General features: G+C 39.0%; 1 protein-coding gene and 1 long non-coding RNA gene across 4 annotated transcripts in view; one reads left to right on the top strand and one right to left on the bottom strand.

The window, feature by feature from the left end:
- Positions 1-470, top strand: part of LOC130409955 (uncharacterized) — a 56,955-nt gene extending 56,485 nt beyond the window's left edge. The window contains exon 3 of the long non-coding RNA XR_008904956.1: positions 237-470. This is a non-coding gene — a long non-coding RNA (uncharacterized LOC130409955). The remainder of the gene's footprint in view (positions 1-236) is intronic.
- Positions 471-7,036: 6,566 nt separating this feature from the next.
- LOC130409953 (uncharacterized) lies at positions 7,037-14,537 on the bottom strand. Of its 3 annotated transcripts, none has more exons than XM_056734205.1 (7): positions 13,693-14,537; positions 13,065-13,113; positions 9,590-10,382; positions 9,281-9,430; positions 8,963-9,124; positions 8,790-8,879; positions 7,037-8,251 (listed from the first exon to the last, which is right to left on the bottom strand). In XM_056734205.1, exons 3-7 carry the CDS (start codon positions 10,364-10,366, stop codon positions 7,925-7,927), a joined length of 1,506 nt encoding a protein of 501 aa, XP_056590183.1. In that variant the 5' UTR covers positions 10,367-10,382; positions 13,065-13,113; positions 13,693-14,537; the 3' UTR covers positions 7,037-7,924. The 3 variants fall into 3 exon arrangements, with proteins under 3 accessions (XP_056590183.1, XP_056590182.1, XP_056590181.1); XM_056734204.1 differs by having other exon boundaries at positions 14,200-14,537; XM_056734203.1 differs by lacking the exons at positions 13,065-13,113; positions 13,693-14,537 and adding an exon at positions 10,513-10,652.

The following is a 14,537-nucleotide window of genomic DNA, read 5'->3' as shown; positions in this document are numbered from 1 at the left end:
AACAAACATCCGTTTGTGTTTATCTACATGAATTGTTTTTATCTAAGATGTGCAACCTTTAATGTTGCTGTCTAGTTACAGTTACATCACAATAAGTTGCAAATCATTCCATGCAGATATTCACAGAGAGATGCCAGTGACCCCGAATGAAAATAAAATGCACAGTTGGATAAAGATAATATGATTTACATATATTTAGCATCAGTTTTATGCCAGTGTTATGTTTTCTATTACAGGTCACAGAGTATCCGTGACCCTCCGCTGAGCAGGATAAACTTGTCACTACGACTACCGCAGCGAAACTCCGCTGGCGCTGATGTGCATCTTTGTTCTCCTAAAAGCCTCTTTGGGTGAAACCCCGTCACAGAAGAAGTATTGACCAATGGCAAACAATTGTTTAAAGAAAATAATAAGAGTCTGTCATTGTCCAATTGTTGTCACGCTTTCATCTCTCTGATTTACTAGATGGTCCGACACGGTTGTTCACTGAAAGCCCGGATCAATACCGGCTTTCATTTTAGCCAGATAACTGACAATGACGGTTTTCAGCGCTAGCGGGTTTTTCTTTTTCAAGATGGAAGAGACCTGTAATATGCTTTGAGTATAAACTGTTAATAAAACGATTAGGTCTCTTTTCAGTGATTTGATGTGATTTCAGTTGGACTTGATAATACCAGACATTAATATCTATCCATGCCGTATTGATTCCTCTGGAGTTGTGCCCAGCTCTTACGGATTTGTTGAGTGAAACCAGCATGATTCAATCGTGGACAGAAGGTTTTGATCTGTTTTTTTCCTTCATTGGCACAGATGCAACGGTAGATTTTGCTAAAGCTCCGATCGATACAGCTCCTGCTCCTTGCATTTCTCCCACAGCTTAACATTTCTTCCGCAGGGGGAAATCCCCCCGCGCCTGCCTTGACAGATCACCTCCTTTTGTTGTTTCACATCTCTGCACTATATGCTCATTGTTTCACGAAAAGTTCAGAGATTACAATAATCTAATTGCTGTGATTCAAAACAGAATGTTTATTCTTCCTGTCCTCACACTATTTTAAAGAAAAGAGCAGCAGTTATTGTAGCTCTTGAAAAGTGTGACATTGAAAGTACTATCATTGTTCTGTATCGGATGCAGGTGCATTTTAGTCCGACATATTTTTCTATTATTGTGCGAAAATGTACAGTTTAAAAACGGCATGTGTTTTGTGTTTTAGGTTTGGTAGCAGTATTATAAAAATATTGATTCTGCCATGATCCTGGTGCAGCTGCCTGTAGGCCAATGGAAATGCATGCACATACATAGAAAGCAAACTGGCATGCGCTTGCCAGGACTATAATATCAAAGTGAGGTACAAAGCTTTTTCATTTACTGTTACATTTCTAACATCATGTGTCATGTAACATCAGCATTTGTGTACTATTTTAATTGGGTCATATATTTCATTTTCACCTGTAATTTGTCATAATCAAGGACTGAATTTCAAAGCTTCAGGCTAAACATTTTCAGAGTAAATTAGCAACCCAAATAATGTCCCCGCTCTACTCAAACACAATTCACGTTTCAATAAGATCTCAAATCATTTTTATTCATGAGAGTTCCATCAGAATGAATATTACATTGCATGACATTACAGATATTGCATCTGTAATCTATAGGTTAATGCTAACACCACGGGGGACCTTGAGTTGTAAAGTGAAGTTTCAGGTGGCAAAATGTGAATTTACATACAACTTGTTAATCTTACTCATCTGATATTAATGGACACCCACAACAACAGGAGACGACCTCACAGGTGTTTACTCTACACGAGTCAATAACGGCAGAACCCTTCAATTACATTCTACAGGGAATGCGGATGAAGCATTTGTCTGAGACAATTGGCAGAAGATTGAATTGATTACCTGATTATGAAGAGACAGAGTTATTATTGTCATAACTCACTCCCCATTATACTTCTTCAGCTCTGCAGACAGCCTATAAAAAAGTGTTGTGGCTGTAATGCGGATATGACACCCATTCTGCGGGGAAAATCACACGTAGTTGAGATATCATCAAGATCGTTTTGCCGTCTCTTGAGAGGATCTTATTTTTTAGCACATGGTTTTGTACTCTTTTGAAAATTCTGTTATGGTTTTCTCACCCTGAATGCCAATATGAGTTGTAGCTTTGAAAACCTTGTTTGGTACATTCTTGCCTATTTCTTGATGTAACGATTCTTTTCAATGAATCAGTGCATTAATCTGATTTGAATCATTTTGTTCAGGAATCAGATTGATCCGGTTCTCGGCTTAAACAGCTCATTTGTGAACATTGTGAATCTACTGTCAATCACTTCGGGTAAAAGTGTCTAACAAATGCATAAAATGTAATGTTCAGTAAAGAGAAAATGAAGGTATGTTTTTCTTATGACCTCAGAAGATAATGAATTAATTATATCAATAGAGAGTTCAAATATATATTATATAATATGTATTTTGAATAAGTAAATATATATATGTATATATATTACATATTGTATTATATAATTATTTAAACCCGTTTTATTGTAATTTATTTGCAATTTCGTTTATGATTTATGGTAAATGTGATGATTTACATTCCCGATTTATTATTTGTTAAGACCGAGCAGAATATTACTTTTAAAAAAACATTTAGACACTTTGCATCATAGAAGTACTTCCATTTTTTTGTATTTTTTTTTAAATCTTCACCCTTTAACTGTTGCGAACCTGTTAAATTCTCTTTGTTCTGCTAAACACAGAAATTATATTTGGCAGAATGTCAGTAACCAAACAGCTCTCATCCCCCAATAACTGCCATAGTAGGGAAATAAATACTATGGGAGTCAATGGGGATGAGATCTGTTTGTTTATTGACATTCTTCCAAATATCTTTCTCTGTGTTTAGGAGAACAAAAATAAATATGTTTATACAGGTTTGGAACAATCTGAGGGACAGATCAGCAAAAAATACAATTCTGACAAAATTTTCATTTTTTGGTAATCAATCTCTTTAAGGTTACTAAACATTTTGATTTGGTTATTAATTCCCCTTTGGATGTATTTTGTTCAAATGTTTGTGTAGCGTTACAAAACTGAAATGTGAAGTTCTTCTGGACAAGAGTTAGATCAGCATTGCTTACCTTTCCTGAAGCGGTCTATACAATTTTGGCATAACATTTGAGTTAGCATTGACATTTCATCTTGAACTCTCTATTGATAATAAATCTTTTGCACATACACCAAAAACAGCAACTCTGACATATACATAAAACCCCACAGTGCAGAAGATCCAACACGCATTGTTTGGTTAGTAGCCGTTCCCCTTGTATATTTCCCCTATAGTGTTTGCTGTCAGAAGCGATGCTCTGCTGTGTTTTTCAGTTTTTGCAATGTGTTAAAGAAATCCAAACTTCCTTGCTGTCGGCTACGACTCACACGCCTTGTGCTGACAGTTTCTGCTGTCAGCCGCTTCCTTCATCCAGCTGTCCTCCTCGGCAGAGGTGAGGGCTTGTGTGTTTAGTGATGGTGAGGTACGAGCAGACAACTGAGGGTGAAGAACAGATAGAGGCAAGATGGGGGCAAGCGGGTTGGTGTGAAGAAGAGAGAGTTGAAAGAAAAGGAAATAGAAGGGGGGTGTATTCAGCTTGTCAGTTTATGGTCATGTCAAACACCTGCCCCTCTTCATTCTGACAATTTGTCCCCTGCTTCACCTATCTGCTAAGGGCTGTTGTGCCTTTATAGTGTGAGTGGTGTATGCGTGTGTTTGTGTGAGAAGCGCTGGACCAAACTGTGAACCTTCCCTAAAATGTCTATAACGTTCTTTGACAGCTGTAGTGTACATTGTGTTATTCTGTAACAGTCTACTGTAAAGATTTTTGTAAAGAGAACCTGCAAAATTGAGGACAACCATTCACTCTGTTATTGCATGTTGAGTCAATAGTTCATTTTATTTAATCAATACCAAACTATGTTTAATAATTCACAGAAGCACTTTGTATTGATATCTTTGTTCAGAACGTAAAATTGCAGGATACTTTATGTAGTTATCTTTACGTATGTTAAGAAATCCAGTGACGTCCAATCGAAATCATACCCAACAGCTCAACTTATAAATCAATATTAAAAGTTAAATGTTGTGAATAGGTGTAAGCCCAGGTGACTAAAGCGCACTTAAATACACTTCAATGTATAAGCTCTCTATTCTCACTTATTTTGTACACAAAATAGTTTTTAGTGCTTTTTAAGGTAAACTTATAGGGATAGTTCACCCAAAAAGCAAAATACTGCCATCATTTAATCAGCCTCAATTAAAAAAATGTATGACTTTCCTTCTTCTGCAGAACACAAAAGATATTTTGAAGAAAGTTGGTAACCGAACAATGGCAATACCCATTGACTCGCATTGGTTTTGTGTCCATACATACTGAATGTGTACCGCCGCTATTCGGTTACCAACATTCTTCAATATGTCTTCTTGGACGTGACAAAAATGCTCAGAGAATGAATTTGTTACGATTTCATTGAACCGTCTGTTATATTTTGCTGTACACTTGTTGATAGAGTCTAAATATAAAAAATGTCAGTCTATGAATTTTTTTTTTTTTAAACATGTTTCTTTTTTTGGGAGGCGATAAACTTTGTAGGATTACTGCAAAATAAAATGCACAATCCTGAAGCAATAATACCCAAATGAATGGAGAAGGGAGGCCTCTTTATAGAATATAAAATAGTTACTTTAGATTTAATTTTCATGTGTCCATTTATGAGGAATATATATTGTTATGGATGTGACAATCCTGAAAATGGCACTAACCTGACTATGAAAAATCATGCACTAAAAAAAACAAATGCTTTACAAATTTTAAGAGAGATCTTAAATGGGTATTTGAACCACCTAATGTTAAAATCTGTACTGTTACCATAGTAAAAATCGCTGCTAAAAGCTGTTTTTTTCATGGTAAGAAAGTCATACAGGTGTAAATTGACAAGAGGGTTTAAAGGCGGGGTGTCCGATTTCCAAATCACGCTTGTTTAGACAAAGTCAGGCCGAGTACACAAACAACCTTGTAGCCAATCAGCAGTAAGGTACACAGGACGGAAATGAGTCGAGCCGAGCACTGACGAAAGCAAAAGATGGAGGTAGGGGTGTGTCTGTTTTGGTGATTTGAACATCAACAACGGCTATGAGAAATCGAACACTCCCCCTTTAAGTTTATCTAAAAAAAGGCAGAAATTCATTTTGTTTTTGGTTGCATTTAGATTACTTTAAATTAAACATTATCCCAAAACAATCTTAAAATCGGTTTGGAAGCTAAATAGATACTTTTTCTTTAATTTCACTCTACATCCTTCATCGTATTATCCGTGATTTATGTGTGCACATAATTGTAAAGAAGCAAACCTTTGTAATCAAAATATATGAACATTTTCATATTTGTTTATATCTTTTCAAACGAAATTGCAAGTGCCCTTCCATTTTGCTTTACTCCTAAAGCCCACTTTTCATGATCCAGTCAATTTCCGAAGAGTAAAAACCATGTCCCGTCCATTCTTCCTCATTAAATCTCCTGTTTCGCTCTGAGATATGCTGGTTTATGAAAGTGCAATAGGTTGCAAATGGCGTTTCACTTCGACTTCAAGAAACAATGTATGTTGATTCTACGCAGTGCTAGATTAATCCCGCTGATGCGGCTTGTCATTATTCTAGCGTGCTGCAGCTGTGCATTGCTGCATCCAATCATGTGGTCAGGGCCATTAGAGCTCTTACTGCGCTGTCTGCTCGCCGGTGCTCAGGCAACTTTCTCTCTTATTTTCCCTCTCTCGTTCCCTCACTCTTCCTTATCTGTCTCTCTTACCCTCCTCTCTCTCTTTCTCTCTCTCGGTTGGTGTGTAATTGGGCCTCAAGTAAATGGAGATTTGTATGGAGATCAGCGCTTGCCGTGAGAAGAAAGATGAGGGGGAAAATGTGCCATCCACATCACATGCACGCTCGTACGTGCGCACGCCGTTGCCAGGGCCGGCTTTTAATCAGTGGTCGGAATGAGCAAACTAAAGTACGATAAAAATCCGCTGTTCTGCCGTCAGCTTTGACCAGCGCCAAGTCCTTTGTGTCCCGCGATGTGTAATTGTCTCAGTATCTGATTTCATTTGACTTTTTGATAACTATAACCTCATTGGCTCTGCCTTGATATTTCCAATCCCATCATCCCTCAGAGAATGATTAACTTTCCTCCCGGTTAAAAACGGCTGTCACTGAGGCGTGAAATATTATTTGTATTAGCCTGCGTTTCGGTGAGTCTCAGTCGAGGTCTTTGGCGGATGAGATAAACAGAGGGGGAGCCAGTGAATCTCGCAGCCTATCAAAGCTCCTAATATTAAATGATATTATATTAATTAGGGACCGGCGATAAGTAATGCATCACATCTTATTGAAAAGAGGCCCGGAGGATTAAATTAGGTTTATGGGGCCGGGGCTGAAAATCCCCTCACCTTTTCTCCATTTTAATATAAGCCGTCCGGCGTGGTCGCGGTATACTTTCAGTGGCTCTTGTTAAAACGTGGAGGTTTTTCTAAGGACCTATATTCCTCTGTAATGATGATTATGATCTGGGTAAACCGAGAAGCTACACTGTAAAAAATATCTACTTGGTTCTACTTAAAATCATAAGTTAAGCAGCTGCCTCAAAATTTCAAGTAAAAACAAAATGGATTAATGAATTGTTTTAACTCATTATTTTAAGTGTTGTTAAACTGTGAATTGCCTTCTGTGAGTCAACATGACTATACCATTATTGTTGTTTCAACTTTGCTATGCAAGTTCAAAATAAAGTGAACTCATTAGTGAGCATTCTGTTCACTTATCCCCATTAGTGGGTTCAACTTAGTCATTTAAATTAAGTAATGTCTTTGAATTAGGGTATCAAGTTAAGATGATCTAAAAGAACGTCTTGTTTTAACTTAACAATTAATTCTAAAAACACAAATTTGAGTACAAAAGTTTTTTTTTATTAAAACCAATGTTAAGCCAATACAAGCTATACATAAACACTTCAATCATGAAATCATCTCAAAATTGTAATCAATACCAAACTTCAGTTGGCTGTGGGTCACATAATGAGGCTAAGATAAATAGAAGGGTTTCGTGTGAGCTTACACTATGAGGGGGTATCCCAAGCAGACTCCACAAGTATTTCTCAGTGTGTGTATAGAAGGTGGATGATGGGAAGTGTTTCCTGCAGTTGTCTGCAGTGCCTGTTGTCAACCAAGAAGTTGGTCATGCTGAATCTAGGCTAGATAGACCAATAGACACATACAGCAGTATAGATATCTATATTCAGCACCTCCAAAAAAAATAAAATCACTGCCTGTCATCTAAGTTGTTTATCATTGTTATTGTTGTGTGACCTAATGAGGTTAAGTTGACTGATGATTACTGCAGGAAACATCTCACCTTCTATATGCACGTGCACAGCCCTCTGCTTGTCATATGCCCATTAGGTCACCCAAAGCTGTACTGAACACTATTCATATTAACCCAAAAGAAAATAAATTCTTTTAAAAGCATTAGCTTTTTTCCTTACAACACTGAAATATTGAACAGGTTTTAAATGTTAACATTTAAAAAACCTTAAAAACATTAATCTCACAGATCCAGCTAACTTATACCAAAAGCTGTGCTGAACCCCAAACACAAACAAATCTAAAACTTCAGACTGCAGCTGGTTGTTTACAAATATTTGAAACTTGAATACAGTATACTTTTGACCCCATTATTTGAACAATATTCAGAATTAAATGTTTTCAGTCCAACAAAAAAATCAGGGCTCCTCTCCTGTTTGCTTAAGTGCTTTTGCCTTCAAATTTGGAACGCATGTCAACAGAAAAAAATGAATTCCAATCCTATTCTCAGGTGGGGCATGGTTTACAAATTATATCTCAGGAGCTTGTTTCGGATGCCGTGGACTCTGGCAGAGGCTTGATCTGGTTTGATCTTCACTACCCTCTGAAGGAACTCAAAGGAATACTTCATGGCTCGTGGATACTCAAGGTTAACGCAGTAGATGATCCCCAAAAGCATGGCAAAGCTGGATGGCACATCCTTGAAGTTGTGAAGCACAACAGTCTCCTCAACCACAACTGCCACATTGAAGACCTCACGTGGAAAGGCATCCTGGTTGTCACCTTCATGGCCTATCAACAGGCCAAGTTGCATCCCCTCCATGGCTGCAGCCAGAGTCTCACCATGGGCCTTGAAAAGCAGAAAAAAAAAAATAGTGTGAATGTTTGGGTCAAGATGTACATGCTCTGCAAAGCTATTTAAGTCTCAGTGATCATAAACCTTGTTTTCAGGCTAATAAAATAGTCTTCTTGGGCTTTCAGTTGTGAGTGTGCATGTTTGTAGGTGCAATATTGGAACGTTACTGCAAGGGTGAAAACTTCAGTGTCCTCTCAGATCTGGGAAAGTGTATGTTGCACTGGGTCCTCTCCCCATCACTATTCTACCCCTCCTTTCTCCTCCCCCAACATTGCTCTACCCCTCCCTGCTCCCATCACCACTATTCCACCCAACCCTCGTCCTCCCCATCACTATTCTGCCCATCACTTCTCCTTGCATCATCACCATTTTGCTGCCACAGGACTTTATCAACACCCATGAGTGTATCTAATGCAATCTCTTTGTTAAAGGTTGTCTGTGTGTGTGTGTGTGTGTGTGTGCGCGCACAAGTGTATATGTGGGTGGGTACGTTCATTTATAGGCTGTTATGCATGACAGAAAAAGGTCTTACGTCACACATCCTGATGATGTCTGATGGCTCTTCTCTTAGATAGTGTGGCAGACCCAGCAGAGCAGCAATCCTTCTCCTGTCGTTTGTGTCCTACAAGACAAAAATAAGCAGTGTTGAGATTTTATTGCAAACATCTGGTGCCCAATTTTACAATTCTCAGCTCGTCTACTCACATCTTTCTTCAGACAGTCCAAAATGGCTTTCAGTGCAGGCATCTTTGCCGACTTGGTCGCAGCTTCGTACACTTCCAGCAGTCGTGGTGCCAGGTCGTCAAGTCCATCGAGGAACGACTCGAGAAGGTCTATTCTTACGACTCTTTTGAACTCTGTCCGAACCTGAGAAGACAAAAAGGTTAAGAAATTAGAGAAAAGATTTTCAAAGCATAGAGTCATAATTTAGTAAGCTAAGGTTGTCTGTGGTCAAAGGCTTTCATCCACTCAGTAATACCAAAGTCTCTTTAATCATAGGCTGAGTGTTGTCTATTGTTATACCTGTCTCTCACAGAACATGGCCGGCCATCTAGCTATGACATCCCCAATGAGAGGTTGATCCCCTACGATCTCCTTTCTGCGCTTGGAGAACGTGGCAGACATCAGCTCATCTATCTGCTGGTGATCTGGGTCTTTTTTGAGCACTTCCACCTGAATTGGATTACACAAGCGCAAAGGACACATAAGACAAAATAGTAGGCTTCACAGACACAAAAGCAAAGTGTAGGTAGTTAGTATAACATAGGCAGGTATGTATGCAGTAATATTAGACAGGTATGATGTGTATGTGCATGTGTGTGTATGATGTACCTCCATCAACATCCGCTTTTCTTCCATGTCTTCATCACTTAGTCCTTCAGGGGGATCTGGACAGAAGTGGACCTCGCCCTTCTTTGACTTCTTCATACGTGGTCCCTTGGCTTCTTCTCCTTTTCTTTTGTTGACCCTCACCTCTGGGCATCCAGCTGCACTTAACTTCTGTCGATAGTTTCCGAGCTTAAACTTCAGGCTGTGGAACCAGCCGTACCAACCCTTTCCAGACCCTGGCTCTTTTAGACTGGGATGCTTCTCCACAAGCGCTTTCGCAACATTCTCATAGTGTTGCCTCTCAGGATAAGGACTTATCTTTGACATGCTGTCTGCAAGTGTGTCCAGGATATCAGATTTCATACCTTTAGGAATCACCAGCACAGATCCATCTTTTGCATATCTTCCATTTGCTTCTTGCAGCGTGAGTTCAACATCATGCGAGAACTCTGGAATCGGGAAGGGCTCAGGCCAGTGCTGGGAGTCAGATTCCCCACTACTGAGAGATGGAAGGCTGGCTGAATCCAATTTGGAATCCGAGCAAGCTGCATCAGCTGTGAACAACACTTTCAATGTTGCTCTCTCCTCAGGAAGGTCTCGGATGTCGGTCAAATTGGTCAGCTGATCCTTGAACGCAGGGTCCTCAAATTGTAAAATAAATCCACCTCTCAGGCCAAGGTTTGCACGCAACACCTGGCACAGTGCATCAACACTAGGGGGGGTGATTTCGATGGAAAGGCGCCTGATATCCATATCAGAGAGGACAACTCGCAGCAGCATCGTGGATCACTTCAGCCTGAAATTGGAGAAGAAAAAAGGTTTAATTCATTGTATACATACAAACAAATTGTTACTACAGAAACGATTTGGAAAACACTTCAAGAGGGTTAATTCTTTTGGATCAGGGTAGAAATACACAAACTTACAGCAGCCTTAATTCAGCAAGAATGTTCTAGGAGTGGTTAACAGGCGACCCTGGACAAGGTATGACACAAGTGGCATGTAGTCATTGAGATCCTCTGGTTTCACCAAGAGACACTCAGCAGGACTTTTCTTCACAAGATGGTAACTCCTCAAATGCTCCACATAGTAAGTCGAAAAAGGTTCAACGTAGAAACAAACATGACCATCCAGCACAATGCATATTTCCAAAATCCTTCCGAAGTTGGGTAGTCCACTTGTACTTCCAACAGAAAGTATCATTCCCTTTGAATACTGCGTTCCATTTAAGAAGACATTAGGGGTCAGTCCAACTGTGTCAACATCACTGAATCTATTCAAGATTGCTAGTCTAAGACCACCATCTAAGACTCCCAGGCACACATCTGTCACTTTTGCTGTCTCAATCTCAGGCTTGAAAATGCTGGGCATTTCAAGATAATATGCAAGCATAAGTTGGTGTCTTGAGGCAAGGGTAAGCAGAATATTTTTAAAGTTATTGGCATCACGCACTACCTTCTTAAAGAAAGAATGCTTAGCCTCAAACCTGATTGTCCAACACTCTATTAAGGGTCCAAATCTTTGAATAAGGCAAGGATAATGTTCAATAAAGTGATGTTTGGGGCGCAATTTGTAATCCGGGAAAACTGTCAGTAGCAACTGTCTATGATCCGATATTTTGGACTGCAAATAACACAGCGAGTCTTCAGTGTGATATGGAGTCGCTAAGAGCTCAACCAAGTCTTTCAGCTCAAGGATTACTTCCCATGTTTGATTCCCTTCTGGAACACGGTGGCCGATGATGAGGGTAAGGAAACGCACAAGACTCCAATTTTTCGTGGCCGTTACCACCTACAGTTCCACTCTTTTTAAAAGTTGAAAGAATTTTCTGAGGACAATTTCTCTTATCCGAGAATTTAAAAGGGAAGCTCTGTATTTCACTATTAAGCTCTTCTAATGTGAAATACTTCTTTGAAATCAAATCTGCAAGGCACAGACTTAGTTCTACAGGCACAATCCCTTCCAGCACATCGTGTAAAAAATCAGGTGGAAAGCCTGTGCATGTGTGAAAACCTGTCAGGCTGTTGAGAGGGCAGTCTCGTTTCACACCATCAACAGATGCAAGGTCCGTCTGCTTCAAGACATTTACAGCTTCATCAAATGATTCTGGTGACCTTAAAACAAAGTTCCCAGTTCTAACATCACACGTTTGTATGTCTCGACGACTAGCTAGACAAAACCTACAGAACTTCTCAACATTGAAAGACTCTTGGAATCCACCTAAGGAATGTGCTGCCAAGTTGTCAGCAGCAACGAACAAGATGGTGCCTTTAACATTACACCCTAGTTTCTCTACAAACACACCTACTGTTTCAAGACATTTAATATCTTCAATCAGTGGCTTCAAAACACGATCATAACCATAAATCCTGACATGCTCAGCCTTGCACAGTAAAGCAAGGTAGATTGACGACAATGTTGACTTGTATCTAGAGGGTAAATTGCCAATAACCCAATACACACCACAGATTTTATGTTTTTTTTTTGATGTGCCCAAGGGATTGCAGATTTCAAAGTCATCAATATACAAAGTAATAGCTACACTTAGTTCTTGACCTGAGAGGATTCCATTCGATTTATAGAAGTCACCATCCAGAAAAGACTTGTAGTAGCCAGACTGTTCAACAGGTTTGTTTTTCCCCAGTGCTTGCAGTACCTCTTCTTTTTTAAGAAGATCTGAAAGTAACTTTAGAATAGGGATATAGATAACAGTATGAAACTTTTCTTGTCTGTTCAAAAGATCCTTCTCTTGAAAGGAAATTAAGTGGGTTAGCACTTTGAAATAATTCGGTCAAGGATGTCAAACATTCCTCAGATGTGCAATTATGCTTCTCCAAAACATTCTCAATTGACTCCCTAGTTATTTGTCCAGCACATTTTCCAATATCAAACAAATCATCCACAATTTCTTGAATCGCAGACTTTGACACATGAAGGACGGCTTGCAGTCGAAGGAAAAGGGATGCAATTCTGCGCTCAACTGACTTCTGTGTAGGCTGAGAGTCAGGTTCAGTCACTGAAACATCTGGTGACTCTAAATCAAAGTTATCCTGTTCATCATTGACAGAAGCTTGACTTTGACAATGGATAATAAGTTCAGGTTTGAAATTATTGAATGTAGAAGGCTGATGATATCGGCTTCTGTGAGCAGTAAAAGTTGAGGCTACTCTAGATGTAAAACAGCACCCCACAAATGGGCAATTCACAGTCTCTCTTTTTATCAAATGTCTCTTTAAATGAAGAAAATAATGTTTGATATTGCTTGGCGCTGAAAAAGTACAAAGTTCACAACGAAGTCTAGCAATGGGACTGGTTCCTTGTTTGTGGTCCGTCAAATGTTTTAAAAGTTCCACATGCTGAAAGACGGTAAGACAATTCGGGTAAATACAACTAAAACCTGTTCTTCCACGTCCATGCTTGTCCTTGTAATGATTCACTATAGTCTTTTCAATGTATGAGGAAAAATTGCAAAACTTACAAGTCCACTTCATCAAATGAGTAGCTGAGCCTGGTAAATCACAAAACACCTGAAACACACAAAACAGAAAAAAAAGTTTTAGCTGCCAAGTGATGTGAATTGCAAAAATGAACAAGAGCACATTTCTAATTAAGTCTAACTTACAAATTGTATATATGAATTGTTGGATTGCTCTTTAGAACTAGCTAACGCGACCGATGTTATGTAATAAATATAAAGTTCAAAAGAACAGCATTTATATAAAATAGAACTAACAATAAGTGTCTTTACTGTAACTTTTGATCTGTTTAACTCATCCTTGATGAATAAAAGTATTGATACATCTTATTTCTTTCTCCCAAAAATAAAATAAAAATTCTTACTGACACCAAACTTTTGAACGGTAGTGTTTAATGTTACAAAAGCTTTAGATTTCAGATAATTGCTGGAAGATTTCAGATAACGCTTTATCAACCGTCTCTGACTAAACTGCTAGTTTTCTAGCTAACGTTAACGGTCGCTGAAACGTGCCTCGCTTAAATGACATCACAGTTGTTGCACATATCAAAAGGTAATGATAGCTAACGTTAATCACGTTATTGGTTTCATCAACGCACATTCTTAATATCTACAAAACACTAACACTTACCAATGGCGAACTTGTTCATGCCAACAAGACTCGTCTTATCTAACGGGAAAATGAGGCACCCGGCCGATTGAAGTTCGTTTGCTTGCTGGCGCGTAAATTTGTTCTTCTCGAGGCCTGGCTTCGTCGGTACGTTAGTCCCCCGCACATGCGCCAAGAGCCGTCCTCCACTCAATCTGATCATTTTAACTCATTCTTGATGAATAAAAGTATTGATTTATTTTATTTCTTTCCCCAAAAATAAAAATCCTTACTGACCCAAACTTTTGAACGGTAGTGTTTAATGTTACAAAAGCTTTAGATTTCAGATAAATGCTGGTAGATTTCAGATAACGCTTTATCAACCGTCTCTGACTGAACTAAAAGACTGAACTGCTAGTTTTCTAGCTAACGTTAACGGTCGCTGAAACGTGCCTTGCTTAAATGACATCACAGTTGTAGCACAGCACATACCACGTTATTGGTTTCATCAATGCCCATTCTTAATATCTACAAAACACAAACACTTACCAATAGCGAACTTGTTCATGCCAACACGACTCGTCTTATCTGACGGGAAAAATGAGGCACCAGGCCGATTGAAGTTCGTTTGCTTGTTGGCGCGTAAATTTGTTCGTCTGTAGTCCCCCGCACATGCGCAAAGAGCTGTCCTCCACTCAATACAACACGCCAAAGACTTGTAGCCCACTCAATTTAAAATGGCAAGTTCATTCAAACACCTGGAATTTGTGATTCATTGAAGTAACTTATGAACCTAAATTGGAAGATTGAAAACTCAAACAATTGAGTTGAAATTTCATAACACATTATTTTATGTCTGAGTTAATGACATATATAAGTTATCATAA

Source organism: Triplophysa dalaica, chromosome 21 (genome assembly GCF_015846415.1).
Source record: "Triplophysa dalaica isolate WHDGS20190420 chromosome 21, ASM1584641v1, whole genome shotgun sequence".
NCBI lineage: Eukaryota > Metazoa > Chordata > Actinopteri > Cypriniformes > Nemacheilidae > Triplophysa > Triplophysa dalaica.
Note: the sequence above shows the minus strand (reverse complement) of the source record. Positions and strands in the feature narration are given on the sequence as shown.